Source organism: Emys orbicularis, chromosome 3, assembly GCF_028017835.1.
Source record: "Emys orbicularis isolate rEmyOrb1 chromosome 3, rEmyOrb1.hap1, whole genome shotgun sequence".
NCBI classification, from domain to species: Eukaryota; Metazoa; Chordata; order Testudines; family Emydidae; genus Emys; species Emys orbicularis.
In genome coordinates this window covers 214,065,310-214,079,814 of record NC_088685.1, presented here as the reverse complement: position 1 = coordinate 214,079,814, position 14,505 = coordinate 214,065,310, and the positions used below count along the sequence as shown (strand labels likewise).

Genomic DNA, 14,505 nt, shown 5'->3' with positions numbered 1-14,505 from the left:
TCATCTGCCATTTTGTTGCCCAGTCACCCAGTTTTGCGAGATTCCCCCTGCGAGGCCCTGTCTACATGACACAGTTTTGTCGACAGAACAGTGGAGGTGCACATATTGCAATGCTCCTCCCGCCAATGTAAATCCCCTGCTACGCTGACAAAATAAAACCACCTCAACGAACAACACAGAGCCTTTTGTGACCTAGCTGGAGCGACGCAGTGTCAGTGTAGACACTGCACTTGCTTATGTCGTCCTAATTGGCCTCTAGGAGGTGTCACAATGCCCAGCATGACCGCTCTGGTCAGCACTTTGAACTCCACTGCCTTGAAGGTACACAGGCATGATCTCCTCCCTCATGTAAAGGGCCGGGAATTTTTGAAATTCCTCTTCCTGTTTGCTCGGCCTGGACTGTTCACTCAGCACCTTCCCAGCTGACCATGCTGGCTTTCCGCAACAGACGCGCTGCTGCACGGAGTACACCGGAGCTGTTGGATCTGCTGGGTCTGTGGGGAGAGAAGGCTGTACCATCGCAGCTTTGCTCAAGCTGTAGGAACTTTGATATCTACAGGCAGATTGCTTGTGGCATGCAGGAGAAGGGACATGCAGCAATGCTGTGCTAAGATCAAGTTGCTGAGGCAGGCGTACCAGAAGGCAAGGGAGGCCAACCGTCACTCTGGTGCAGCACCAAAGACATGCTGCTCTACAAGGAGCTGCATGCCATCCTTGGTGGCAACCCCACCGCCATGAGCCCTGTGGATGCTTTGGGGGAACTGGAGGCAACAGCCAGTGGAGTCAACCCTGAGGAGTAAGTGGTGGATGAGGAAGTGGAGTTGGAGGAGGATGTGGGACGTGTGACAGGGTCATCTGGTGCCGTGGCAAGCTAGGGCCTATTTTTGACTCCAGAGGGATCTAGCCAGTCCCAGCACTCCGGCTCTGGCGTGTCTGATGCAGGAGAGGCAAGCTCTGGTAAGCACGCATTTTGCTTTGATACTGCACAATGATAGGAGACTGAGGTCTCATTTACTTTGTTATATGGTAGAAGAGGGATAAGGGAGATAAATTAACAACAGAGCCTATGCAGCTACGCAGTGGGGACCCAGTAGAAAAGTCTGTTAATGTACACTGGGATGTCCCGGGAATCCTCCAGAGAGATCTCTGGGAACCTTTTGGGTAGGTACTCTGTAATCCTCTGCCAAAGATTCCTTGGTAGAGCTGCCTTGTTTCTCCCCCCCGCTGTAGGAAACTTTGCTGCACCAGCCAGCAATTATTTCAGCAGGGACCAAAGCAGCCCACAGGTGAGCAGCATATGGAGCTGATCTGAAGCCGCACGCATGCAGGAGATGCTCCCTTGCATCCTGGGTTACCCTTAGGAGTGAGCTATCGGGTTTGATTAGCCCAGCCTGTGGAAAAGGGTGCCACTATTCAGAATACTCTCCCTAGGTATGTGTAGTGACCCTCTGTCAGATAAGGAGGCCAACCAGGAAGAGTACGGAGGATAGGGTTAGAGAAGTGCTGCAGTCAACAGACACAGCACATAGGGAAACTAGAGCGTGGAGGGAGACAGTTAATGAAAACTCAGGCTGTATAGCCTGGAAAGGAGACAGGGGCAGGAGCAGATAACATATGGACAGGAGTGGATGATAAAGCTACTGGAGGGTCAGACAGAGTCCCTCATAGCGCTGCAGTCTGAGCACATCCATGCATGACTCCCCCTGCAGCCAGTACAGAACTTGTTCCATGCCCTGCCCAAACTCCCCCAACACATTCCCCGCATGTTCCCATTCCGTCGCAGTACCCCTGGCAATCCACCCCTAGAAACTGCTTTCATGATGAAAGCTGGAGTTACACATAGCTATGAGAGCCTGAACCGAGAAAATGTTCCTCACGGTCACGTCCCGTTTGCAAAAAAAAAAAAAAAAAAAAGTGTTTTATCATTTAATTGAAGTGTAGTCTTTGAACAAAATGAGTCTTTTTTTGTGTCCTGCCCAGGGTAGTTGCTGCTAAAATTCAGAACTCCATCAGGAGTCTGTCTCAGCTGGACTTGCTGAATGGGGCTCAGTGTGAAAAGCAGGGGTGCTCCAGGTCCAATCTAAGGAGCCAGTGAAGCTGCATGGCTTACCCTGGAGGAAGAGCAAGACCCCTAGGGATCTGACACACTGAAGGGGTTCCTCCTAGAGACCGTTCCAAAGCTGGGGCCACAGCACCAATCCTGTGGACCTGTGTCACCTTCTCAAAGGCTTTCTGAATAGCCAAGAACACTACATCAACCAGATCACCCTTATCCACATGCTTGTTGACACCCTCAAAGAATTCTAATAGATTGGGAGGCATGACTTTCCTTTACAAAAGCTGTGTTGACTAAGTCTTATTCATCTATGTGCCTCATAATTCTGTTCTTTACTATAGTTTCAACCAATTTGCCTGGTACTGAACTTAGGCTCACCAGCCTGTAATTGCCAGGATCGCCTCTAGAGCCCTTTTTGAAAATCGGTATTATATTAGCTACCTTCCAGTCACGTGGTAAAATGCTTGTTTCAGGGACAGGTTATGTACTACAGCTACTAGTTTTACAATTTCACATTTGAGTTCCTTCAGAACTCTCAGCTGAATACCATCTGGTCCCGGTCATAGAATCATAGAATATCAGGGTTGGAAGGGACCTCAGGAAGTCATCTAGTCCAACCCCCTGCTCAAAGCAGGACCAATTCCCAACTAAATCATCCCAGCCAGGGCTTTGTCAAGCCTGACCTTAAAAACCTGTAAGGAAGGAGATTCCACCACCTCCCTAGGTAACCCATTCCAGTGCTTCACCACCCTCCTAGTGAAAAAGTTTTTCCTAATATTCAACCAAAACCTTCCCCACTGCAACTTGAGATCATTACTCCTTGTTCTGTCATCTGGTACCACTGAGAACAGTTGAGCTCCATCCTCTTTGGAACCCCCTTTCAGGTAGTTGAAAGCAGCTATCAAATCCCCCCTCATTCTTCTCTTCTGCAGACTAAACAATCCCGGTGATTTATTACAGTTTAATTTATCAATTTGTTCTAAAACAACTTCTTCTGACACATCAGTGTGGGACAGTGGTTCACATTTGCCACCCAAAAAGAATAGCTCTGATGTGGGTATCTCCCCCCACCTCCTCTGCAGTGAAGACCGATGCAAAGAATTCATTTAGCTTCTCTGCAACGGCCTCGTTTTCCTTGAGAGCTCCTTTAGCATCTTTGTTGTCTAGGTTACGTCTACAGGAGGATAAAAGCCCCACAGCACAGTCACGGCTGGCCCAGGTCAGCTGACTTGGGCTTGTGGGGCTCAGGGCTAAAAATTGCTGTGTAGACTTCTGGGCTCAGGCTGGAGCCAGAGCTCTGTAACCCTCGTCCCTTGCAGGGTCCCAGAGCTCAGGTTCCTGCCCAAGCCCAACCATCTACACAGCAGTTTTCAGCCACGAAGCCCGAACCCAAGTCAACTGACCCAAGCCAGACGTGGGCTTTTTATCCCCATGTAGACATAGCCCTAGAGGCTCCACTGGCAGTTTTCCTGGTTCTGATGTACTTAAAATATTCTTACAGATAGTTTTTGCATCTTTACCAATTTAGGAATTTTCCCAGCTCAGATTAGCAGGGACACTGGGGATTTTTCACCTTCCTCTGCAGCATGAGGAGCAAATCACCTGCTCGTATCACCTGGGCATGTCTCACCTCACCAAGTCCCTGCCATTGGAGCACCTCGGGCCTTCCTGTTCTCGGCCTGTAGCACTCAATAGTTCAGTCTCCTGAGGGCTGTACCAGTTTGGTCTAATTTCAGTTGTTGGGTTTAATGTGCGGGTGCTGGGCGCTGGGCGCTGCTGGTGGCCTGTGATTTACGGGAGGCCAGACTAGATGATCTGGTGGTCCCTTCTGGCCTTAAACACTATGGGTACGTCTACACAGCATTTTGGAGCAAGCGTCCCAGCCTGGGTCACAGACTCTGGCTAACATGGCTCACCCTAGTTCTCTACAAATAGGTGTGTAGACCAGAGGCGGATTGACAGTAAAACACAGGGTGCCCTGGCACGGGGCCCCCGGGCCAGGCAGCTGCGGGGCCAAAAGCTGGCTCCTGGGGCTCCTGCTGCAGTGTCCGCACCCACCGGGAGCCAAGCTCCTCCATCCCCCACCTCCTCCCCAGAGCGCGCCGCGTTTCTGCTCCTCCCCCTCCCTCCCTCCCAGCGCTTCCCCTGCCGCCAAACAGCTGTTTGCTGTGCCTCAGGGCGCTCTGGGAGGGAGGGAGGGAGGAAGAGAGAGGAGCGGGACTGCAGCGCACTCAGGGGAAGAGGTGGGGCGGTGATGGGGACTTGGGGAAGTGATGGAATGGGGGCAAGGAGGAGGTGGAGATGGGGCGGGGAAGGGGATGGAATCAGGGCACAGCGAAGCAGAGGCAGGGCCCCCGCACTCCCTCTACACACAGGGCCGGCTCCAGGCACCAGCTTAACAAGCAGGTGCTTGGGGCGGCCAAGGGAGAGGGGCGGCACCTGCGGCAATTCGGGGGCGGCAGGTCCCTCACTCCCTCTAGGAGCGAAGGACCTGCCGCCGAACTGCCACCGCCGATTGCGATCGCAGCCGCGGCTTCCCCCCCCACCCAAATTGCCGCCGCCGACTGCGACTTTTTTTTTTTTTTTTTTTTTTGCTTGGGGCAGCAGAAATGCTGGAGCCGGCCCTGTCTACACATACCCCCCCTCCGCCTCCTGCCCTGAGCTGCTTAAATCCCTAACTCCCGCCCAGACCCCACACTCCAACCCTGAGCTGCCTCCCGCATCCTAACTCCCACCCAGACCCCACACTCCAACCCTGAGCTGCCTCCCGCATCCTAACTCCCGCCCAGACCCCACACCCCAACCCTGAGCTGCCTCCCGCATCCTAACTCCCGCCCAGACCCCACACCCCAGCCCAGAGCTGCCTCCCGCATCCTAACTCCCGCCCAGACCCCACACCCCAACCCTGAGCTGCCTCCCGCATCCTAACTCCCGCCCAGACCCCACACCCCAACCCTGAGCTGCCTCCCGCATCCTAACTCCCGCCCAGACCCCACACCCCAGCCCAGAGCTGCCTCCCACATCCTAACTCCCGCCCAGACCCCACACCCCAACCCTGAGCTGCCTCCCGCATCCTAACTCCCGCCCAGACCCCACACCCCAGCCCAGAGCTGCCTCCCGCATCCTAACTCCCGCCCAGACCCCACACCCCAACCCTGAGCTGCCTCCCGCACCCTAACTCCCGCCCAGACCCCACACCCCAACCCTGAGCTGCCTCCCGCATCCTAACTCCCGCCCAGACCCCACACTCCAACCCTGAGCTGCCTCCCGCATCCCAACTCCCGCCCAGACCCCACACCCCAGCCCAGAGCTGCCTCCCGCATCCTAACTCCCGCCCAGACCCCACACCCCAACCCTGAGCTGCCTCCCGCATCCTAACTCCCGCCCAGACCCCACACCCCAACCCTGAGCTGCCTCCCGCATCCTAACTCCCGCCCAGACCCCACACCCCAACCCTGAGCTGCCTCCCGCATCCTAACTCCCGCCCAGACCCCACACCCCAATATTTTTTTACATTTTTTTTTTTACTAAGCGCTCTTATAAGTGCTTTACAATAGTTAGCAAACAGTACAAACAATATTTGGAAAGATCATTAAGTGGCCCGCCGAGACCCTCAGCGATTTTCCTGTGGTCTGTGAAAAAAAAAGTTAGACTACAAAAACAATCCAGGTACCTCAGTTCATTTTCATTTACTTCCTATTACTTATAAGAGGAGGATGAAGAGAAAAAGAATGAAAAACAGGGGCGGGGGGAGATGAGAGAGAAGGTTCTTTTTCTTGGCTGGGTCCCGAGGGGGGCCCCCAACAATGAACCTGAGCACAGGGCCCCACTAACTCTAAACCCGCCACCGGTGCAGCCAGCACTTTGAAGGTGCAACTTGGGCTGGGGCTCAGGTGCTGAAGCCCAGGCTCTGGTCGGGAGCCGCCACCCCACGCCCTGGGCTCCCGCGCCCAGACTCCAGGCCAGGCTGCAGCTTCACAGCGCTGCCGACACCCGTGTTTAGAGCACTGGCCCCGCGAGCCGAGCCCGCCCCCGGCGTGGGAGGCTGGCTCAGGACTGCTGTGTAGACATACGCTAAACACAGCCCAGCGAACCCTTCACGGGGGCCACCGGGACCCCCGAAGTCCAGCACGCCACGGCCCGTGGGCAGGAGCGAGCCAGGCCACTGGGCCCAGGTCTCACGGCTGCGAGGTGGCTCGCCCTGCCCAGCTCGGGGAGTGGGGCCCCACGCCGGGGGCCCGGGCTCCCCACAGCCCCCGCCAGCCGCAGGCTCGAGGCCGCTCCGCCGCCCGGCCCCGGGGCACTCAGCAGCCCGCCCGCCCGCCCGGGCAAGCCCTTAGCGAGGGCGCTGGGCGCGGCGGGGCCCCCCCGGACCCGGGAGACCCCCCCGCAGTTCCCGCGGGGACCGGGCGGGGCCGCAGCCTCCCTTCGGCCCCTCCCCGCCACAGCCGGGCTCCCGGCCCGGACACCCCGGGGCCCGGCCCGGCCCGGCCCGCTCGGGGACAGCTGGGGGCGGGGCCAGACGGCTCCCAGGGGGCGGCTCTGCTCGTTACCTGCTCCCTCCAGCCGCTCCCGCGCCGCTTCCGGGTCCTGGACGCGTGCGCACCCCGCCCACTACGGCTCCCCGCTCGAGACAAACCCCGGCAGTCGCGCCCGCGACAGGGAAGAGCCGGGCAGGAGGCCGTGCCCCCAGGTGGGGGCGGAGCCGCGCGCCACGGCCCCTCCCCCATCCCCCCCGCGCTGCAGGACTTATGGTCCTGGCCCCTGGAGCAAGCAGCACAGGGGACTCCCATCCCCACGGCCTTCCAGCGACAGCCTGCACCTAGGAGTGGGTTTCCAAACCCCTCCTGCCTCAAGTGCAGTGACTGTGGGTGCAGCAGGACCTCCCTGAGAACAGTTGCCCATCCAAGGTCTGGTGATAGGGACCGTCTTGCCTGGATCTTCAGAACCTGGCATGTGAAGCAAACCCTAGTTCCCACAATCAGGTCCCATGTTTTACATAAACTAGCAGGGAGGCCCAGAGTCCCATCTCCCTGTCTGTTTCCACAGCTCAGCATGTTTGGCGGTCTTCCAGGAACACGTGACCCCATGCGCTGTGTCCCTAGCCTGTTTTCCAGAAGCTGGGAATGGGTGACAGGGGAGGGGTCACTTGATGATGGCCTGTTCTGTTCATTCCCTCTGGGCATTGGCCACTGTTGGAAGACAGGATACTGGGCTAGATAGACCGTTGGTCTGACCCAGTCTGGCCCTTATGTTCTTTTCCTTGAGTGTTTCTCTGTTTGTAACACTTGCTTTGGGGGAGTACAACATCCTTGTAACGTTTTCATCCTTCAATAACAGATACTATCTGCCTGAAACACCATCTTATAAGAATTTTCAGATCTTGAAATCTCATTTTTACAGAGTTTATAAACTAAACTAACTCATTGTCTCCAGTTGGGACCATGATGACCTCAGAAGTACCTCAAACAATCATCACCCTTCCACTCAGGCTCATTTGCATGCCATGGTAGAAATGAATCCATGATGCGAGGGGAACTATGCATGTCAAAAGTTCTTACTGGTAGATGCCCTGGTTCACAACATCACTGCGCCTCAAAGTTCTGGAGCTGCTTAGTAGCAAATGAAGGGCCAGTTTGCCCATACATTCCAGCTGTTTTGCACTGCCCTGGAGTGGCGCCAAGCAACCAGAGCAAACTGGTAGTCGGTTCATCCAAGTTTCCTTCTCAAGGTGGTATCGGCGTTCTACATGTTTGAGCCTGGTATCCTGTCATTTTCCCCCCATACCCATCCTGCTAAAGCCTTTCTCCACATGCCTGCTGTGAAGAGTTCTGCTTGGAGGGGCTGAAGTCTTTAGAAAGGCCACCCAACATTTTATTTTGTTTGACCCCTCCCCCTGGGGTAGTACCATTAATAACAGAGCTGAGCAAATTGATTTTTTGGTTCAGTGGTCATGCTAAAAAATAAATAAAAAAAACATTTGGGTCATTTTGAACAGAAACTGAATTGTTTTGGTTTTTCTTGAAAAAAAACAAACAAAAAAAAGCTTTGTCCAGGTCAAACTAAAGGTTCAAAATGACATTTCATTTAACTTTTGGTAGGGTTTGGTTTGAAAATGTCAAAACATAACACTTCAGCGTTTCCAAAACAGCCAACCTGAATTCATGAATAGTTTTGGTGCCCCCCCAAAATCTACTCTTTGCCAAAAAAACCCCACCCAGCTCTAGTTACTAAGAGGGTACAGGTCTGTCTCATCTTACGCGGGGGCTCCGTTCCGCGGTTAGCGCGTAAAGTGAAAACCGCATATAGTCAAAATTACGTTGAGTTCAATGGCGGGCGGAATCGCCCGCTCTACAGGTACAGTATTAAAATTGATATTTTTCTTTTTTTTTTTTTTGCCGACCGCGTAAAGCTGAAATCGCGCATCTTAAATGCGCGTAAGATGCGACAGACCTGTATTTCATGGTGCTGTGACTTGGCTAGCCTGACTCTGGAAAGTCATTCTATGCTCATTTCATTAGAGGCAACTTGCTGAGCTCTGTAAAGCAGTAACACAGCCCTCCCTCTTACAGAACACAACTACTGGACTCAGCCACCAGGAGGGAATCCTGCTGTAGATTCAAGGTGGGGAGGCCCGACTCCCCCAGTCCCCAAAGTTTCATTTTATATTGGGATCTCTGCATTTCAGGTGGCCAGGTTTTTTGCATGGATTTTTCCCCTTTGATTCTGGGTATCACAGTTCTGGGGTTAACTGCTCCTCTAATCCCCTTCCTGACCTCCTTAAGGGCCCCCATTCAGGTCTCAGGCTTCTTAGCCATCGGGGCACAGACCCATGTCCCTGTCACTCCAGGACAAGGATTTAGGCTTGCAACTCACTGTGCTTATCCCAGCAGGTCTGACCTTAGTCCAGCACCTGAAATTCATTCTCTCCCAGGGACAATGACAAGGTCGCCAGGGACAAATCTCTCCTACAGTTGAAATTGATTGTGAGAAAGGCCCAGCAGTGGGAGCATGGACACATGCCAGGCTTCTGTACCAAAGCAGCACCATATGGCTTTCTAATCCAAGTCCCCCAAGGCAGCTTCCCCATAGGAAAGAGAATGAGAGTGGCTATCTCCTCTTCAGGAGAAGGGCAGCCCAGCAGTACGTACCATCCAGCCATAACCCAGAAGGAGAATGTTGGGACTGTTCCAACCTCACTGTGGGACATCTAGTAGGTAACTGGTTGGCAACCCCATCATCGCTGCAGGCAACAGGACAGGGGAGTGGTTATCTCCCCAAATTCAGCCCCTCCAGAGCAGCCATAATCTAGAGAGGGACGCAGATTACTGGAGCATCTCCAGCACCAGGAAGCGAGGTTCTTGGAAAGGGTCCAGTAACTTCAGTAGGGAGGGGGACCAACTGGTAGGCTCTGACCCGTGAGCAGCCCCCCACACCTTCACAGAGAACAGGATCTTTACCATGCTAGGCCCAGGAGGTTCGGTTCAGTTCCCTTGCAGTGGAGAGGGCTCTGGGAAACGGGGAAGATGCATAGACTAGGATTCCTGCAGATGCTGAAGGGGACAGAACACAGGGCAAATCCATTAACACTCCAGGAATTCATTATCCCCTTCCCCACCTCTATGGCCCAAGGCTCAGACGAGCCCAGCGGCTGGGAGTCACAGCCCCATACCCACACTCTAGGGGGTCTGAACATGCCCGTGATGCCAAGACTAGGTTCACACAAGCAGTACGTGGAGCCTGCTAGCACTGATCCCATCAGGACACTCCTGCAGCTGTGCAGAGCAGATGCTGTAGGACAAGTGAGAGCTGAGGGGCTGATTTTATTGAGAGCCATTGAGGGGTGGGTGCCAGGTGTCAAGACCGAGCTGCTGCGGTGGGCAGGTTGACGTAGCTCTTCATGGGTGGGAGTGGTTTGATCTTGCGTCCCGCCCAGCCGCCCTTGCGGTGCCATAAGCCACTGTGCGGGCGCTTCCCCAGCCAGCGGTTCCGGCCAGCTTTCCCAATGATCCGCTTGTTGTGGTCAATGTTGGAAACTCGCCCCACGGTGGCCATGCAGGTCTCCAGCACCTGCCAGAGGAAGAGAGAGGCTGTGAGCAGGAGCGCACCCGGGGTAGACAGCACCCAGGGTAGGGCTGCCTAGGGAGAGTTCTTGGCCCCTACTGCCAAGAAGCTGCTCTGCCTGCGCACACAGCCACAGCCCCAACAGCTGCGTGTCCTCTCATGGAACCCCTCCGATGTGTGGGAGGCCTGGCAGGCACTGGTCTACCCCCACTGCACCAGAGCAGGTGCCTCCCACTGCTGGACCCCACCCCTGGGATGGGCCAGGCTAGAGAATACAGCTGAGACAAAGACCAGAGGCTGGGGGCCAGCTGGGTAGGGGATTCCCCTAACTTAGGGTAGAGCTGAGAGCCAGGCCTCATCCCTCCCTGCCTCAGCTCAGTGGCCTGTCCACACTGGGAATACGTATCCAGGGCCAGGTCTCTGCTCCACAGGTCTGAGCCCATACAGCCAGGGCAGATCCAGTCACATTTCATCCTCTGGCTGCTGACATTGCAGACTCAGCCAGCAGCCATTGCTCAGAGCCCAGGGCAGAGAGGCATCTGCATGCCACCCTCATCCCCCTCTACCTGCATGTGTCTTTTAGAGGGCAGCTGCACGATGGCCGTTCCATTCACCTTCCTCAGTAACACCCCACAGGTCCCTGCAGCACAAAAGGAGAGGTCAGGCTAGTTTCTGGCTTCCCTTAGCAACCAGTCCCTTGCCAGCAACCTCCTCCCTTAGCAAATGGTCCCCTGCCAGCAAACCAGCTGAAGCCCTCTGCAGTGCCTCGGAGAGAAGTGGCTCCATCCCAGATGCACAGAGCCCTCACCTCTTCCCTTGTCATTGAAGGAGGCGGGCGGGAGGGGACAAAGGCACTCGGGATTTTCATACTCACAAGAAGGGAGTGTTCCAGACCCAACAGGTAAGGAACCCCTGCCCCCTGGCCTGGGGCAGACAGATAGCTTTGGGAAGGGCCCCACGCCCTGGGAGTGCCCTGCTGGGAGCACTGCTCACCCACTGGGACAAGATATTAGCTCCTTCCCCAAGCAGGAGTTGCTGTTTTGGGATGTCAGGCCTCACAACTGAGGCTAGGGGAGAGCTGTATAACCAGCAAAGCAATAGGAAATATTCTCCCCATCCTGGGGCAGAGCTGCCAGAGCAGGGACCTTGAACCAAGATGGTGAAGGAGGGCAAAGGCCCAGGATACCAGCCTGGAATCAGCATTGGTTCCCTGGTACCACAGCACCCACAGGTCCCTGCCTCCCCAGGGCTGGGCACCCCCCCGCCGGCCACCTCAGACCAGCACCCACAGGTCCCTGCATCCCCGGGGCTGGGCACCCCCCCGCCGGCCACCTCAGACCAGCACCCACAGGTCCCTGCCTCTCCGGGACTGGGCACCCCAAGCCGGCCACCTCAGACCAGCACCAAAGCCAGAGGAAGCTGCTCAGTCCCCAACAAGGTGGAGTGAGGGAGAACCTAGGATATAGCCTGCCTGGAGGCAAACCAAACGGATCCAGTCATCTGGCCTCTACTCAACCCCATCCAGGCTGCTCTCCTTGAACAGAAGGACAAGACCAGACCTGCTTTAATGCTGGTTGTGATCCTGGCGAGGGTCCATCTCACCTGCTGCTCGGATGTACTGCGCTCCTTTCCCAGGGTGGCTTTCCAGGTTATTGATCAGGGTCCCCACAGGCAGAGCTCCCAATGGGTATGCATCCCCCTCATTGGCAGAGACTGAAAGACAAAGCCCCATCAGTGTGCTAGCACCAAGTCTGCTGATCACAGCGACTGCAGGGAGGCCTAAATGGGGCTTCTCCAGCTCCCAATCCCAGCAGAAGGCCCCACAATAACTTCCCACCTGGCCTAACCCCTCACTCCACAGCGGGGCCAGCACAGGCTCTGACCCTGCAGCGCAGACTCCAGGGCAATGTCTTGGTTTGGGTTTTTGCCTCACCCTCAGGACAGGCTCTCACAGCAGGATGAGAACATCTGAAGTTCTCCCAACCATCATTCAACATTTCCCCTTTGAGATTGTTCAACCAACCCCCCTGTATCCCTGCATCAGAGGGTCCTGGCTGGTGTCCTAGAGAGCTGGCTGCACATGGGAGGCTGGCTCCTTCCAGCTGACACCGTATCCGAAGCAGCTACAAGTCCCACTGTAGACGGAGTGATGTGGTGTGACCCTGAGGGAGGGTCTCCATGGAGATGTGCTGCACTAACAGTGAGCTTGAGCAGCTATGCCCCATGGCAGATGCTGTTCTGAAGCTTGCAAGAGGCAGCAGTGCAGCCCCTGCCAAGGGGAGCCAGGCCCTATGCCCTGGGATTCACCCAGAGCAGCTTGCCCAAGCTCACCTGCCATCCTGCCTATGTGCCCCGAGGTTTTGAGGAGGTCACCAGGCTGCATGTTTTCTGTCGCAATGATCCAGCGTTTCTGCTTGCCGCCAGCCACCAGGGCGATATCAGCCGACCTGCCTCAGACAAAGAGGAGCTCAGTGAGGGCCCTGGGGTGGGGAGAGCAGCAAGACTACCAGCCTCACACCTGGCTCCCAAAGCATGAGAAAGCTTTACTGTTTACCATGGGCCCCACAGTGCCTCCCACCCCACATAGGGCAGCCAGGCCCATGCACGTCCCCCTCACACCCCAGACACATCCCCAAGCAAAAACCTGATCCACACTCCTCACTGCCGCTCACCTGCAGGGGTCGTACCGGACCTGGATCACCTTTTCCTCGTAGAGGCCGGACTCAGCACCAGATACATAGCGCAGCCGCTGGAAGTCAATCATGCGGTAGCGCTGCTTGTGCCCCCCGCCGATCCTATGCACAATGATACGACCTGCACAGACAGCCAGAGTCAGCCAGCCATCCTTGAGCCGGCTCCATCCACTCCTGGGCCCTGACCCAACTCCTCAGGAAGCAACCACCCCACAACTCCTTCAGGAGACACTGATTCCCGCCCAGGTGCCAGATGTGCCGTCTCCTGCATCCATCCACACACTTGCTCTGTTTATGGAAGGAAACATCTGGCCACACTGGGTCATTCTCACCCCCCAGCATAGCTTCCTGCAGCTCACTGTCCCAGCATAGCCTAGATGCTAACAGTGCACCTGGGCTGCATGCAGGAAGAGTGGGCTCCACAAACAAGACAGAGCCCCGGAGAGGAGACCCTTCCTAGCCCCACGGGATGGACCTTGGGCCATGAACTTCTCTGCTTCCTCTATCAGCCCCCAGGTGAATGGGGTCCCTTGAGTGTAACCCTGAAGCCCGTTCTCACCCAGCTGCCCCAGTCTGGCGGGTTGCAGGGAATCTGCACTCTAGACATACCTGTGTGATCACGGCCACCTGTCTTTTTCATGCCAATGGGTCTGGTGGTGTATTTGATCCTGCATTTCCACATGGGGTTGTTGGTGGAGAGGGTGGATGAAGTGCTGAATCCACGGCACGGAGGGAGGAGGGTCCCCCCAAGGGAGACCAGCCTGGGATGTTGGGCTCTCTGGGAAATCCAAAACAAACATGAAGCTCTGAGAACGGAGCCCTCCAGCCCCAGGTTGGAAGTGACGGGGACTTATAACGGATATACCAGATGTGGGGCGAGCTTGCCACGCAGGTCCCTCACCGAGCCCACCCTACTCCGGCCAGGCTGCACACACCCACCCACTCTCTCCCTCCCCTCCTAAGGCGGAAGGGCCGCGGGCCGGTACCTGCGGGAGGCTCGGGGCAGAAGACAGCAGCAGGGCCCCTAAGGCCCGAGTCAGGCTTGACACAGCCATTGTGGCAGCACTGCCGGCCGGCTGGGGAGAGAGCAGAGACAGCGGGATCAGCAAGGAGCAGTAACAGCACGGAATGGGGCCCACACCTCACTCCCCTCCCCCACGCGCGCGCACGGCCCGGCGGGGGGGGCCCCCACGCGCGCGCACGGCCCGGCGGGGGGGGCCCACCAGACCACAGAGCACGGGCGGCCTCCCTCACTCACTGCACGGCGTCCCCGCTTCCCCCGGCCCCGGCTGAGCATGCGCGCCCGGCCCGAGGGGGCGGGGCCGGGGGAGGATCCCGCCTGTCTGGCCGTGACCGGCGCAGGCCCGGACGGAGCCGGGCCCCGCCCCCAGCCACAGAGCGCGGGGCGGGGCGTGTCTTGACTCCGCCCCCCGAGCGAGTCCTGCTCCCCAGCTCTGAGCCCCGGGCCCCAGTCCACCCAGCCAGGCCAAGGCGGCTGGTGCTAGCGCAGCACGGGGCCGGTCCATCCCCAACGCGAAACGCCTGTTCCGGTGGGATCGCTGTGGAGAGTAACTGAAGGGTGCACAAGCCTTGCAGCCATGCCATTATCTCCAACCAAGCCTTGCCCAGCCAGGGAACCGAGAGTGAAGGTCACACTTCTGTTCCTTCCATCCATCCTGGGGCGGAAATGCA

The 14,505-nt window shown here is 56.7% G+C and overlaps 1 protein-coding gene across 1 annotated transcript; it reads right to left on the bottom strand.

Annotated features, from left to right (window-relative positions):
- Positions 1 to 9,859: 9,859 nt before the first annotated feature.
- Positions 9,860 to 14,118, bottom strand: MRPL2 (mitochondrial ribosomal protein L2). Its single transcript, XM_065400918.1, has 8 exons — positions 14,072 to 14,118; positions 13,800 to 13,889; positions 13,423 to 13,591; positions 12,793 to 12,934; positions 12,452 to 12,567; positions 11,723 to 11,833; positions 10,687 to 10,760; positions 9,860 to 10,126 (listed from the first exon to the last, which is right to left on the bottom strand). Exons 1-8 carry the CDS (start codon positions 14,108 to 14,110, stop codon positions 9,914 to 9,916), a joined length of 954 nt encoding a protein of 317 aa, XP_065256990.1. The 5' UTR covers positions 14,111 to 14,118; the 3' UTR covers positions 9,860 to 9,913.
- Between the last annotated feature and the right edge of the window lie 387 nt (positions 14,119 to 14,505).

Bases quoted from the DNA above. Each gene is read 5' to 3' on its own strand.
- MRPL2 (XM_065400918.1), bottom strand. From the start codon at position 14,110: ATGCTCAGCCGGGGCCGGGGGAAGCGGGGACGCCGTGCA. The intron at 12,568-12,792 runs GTGAGCGGCAGT...TGTCTGAGGCAG, and splicing joins GTCCGGTACGACCCCTGCAG to GTCGGCTGATATCGCCCTGG. The intron at 10,761-11,722 runs GTGAGATGGACC...TTTGTGCTGCAG, and splicing joins GCAGTACATCCGAGCAGCAG to GGACCTGTGGGGTGTTACTG.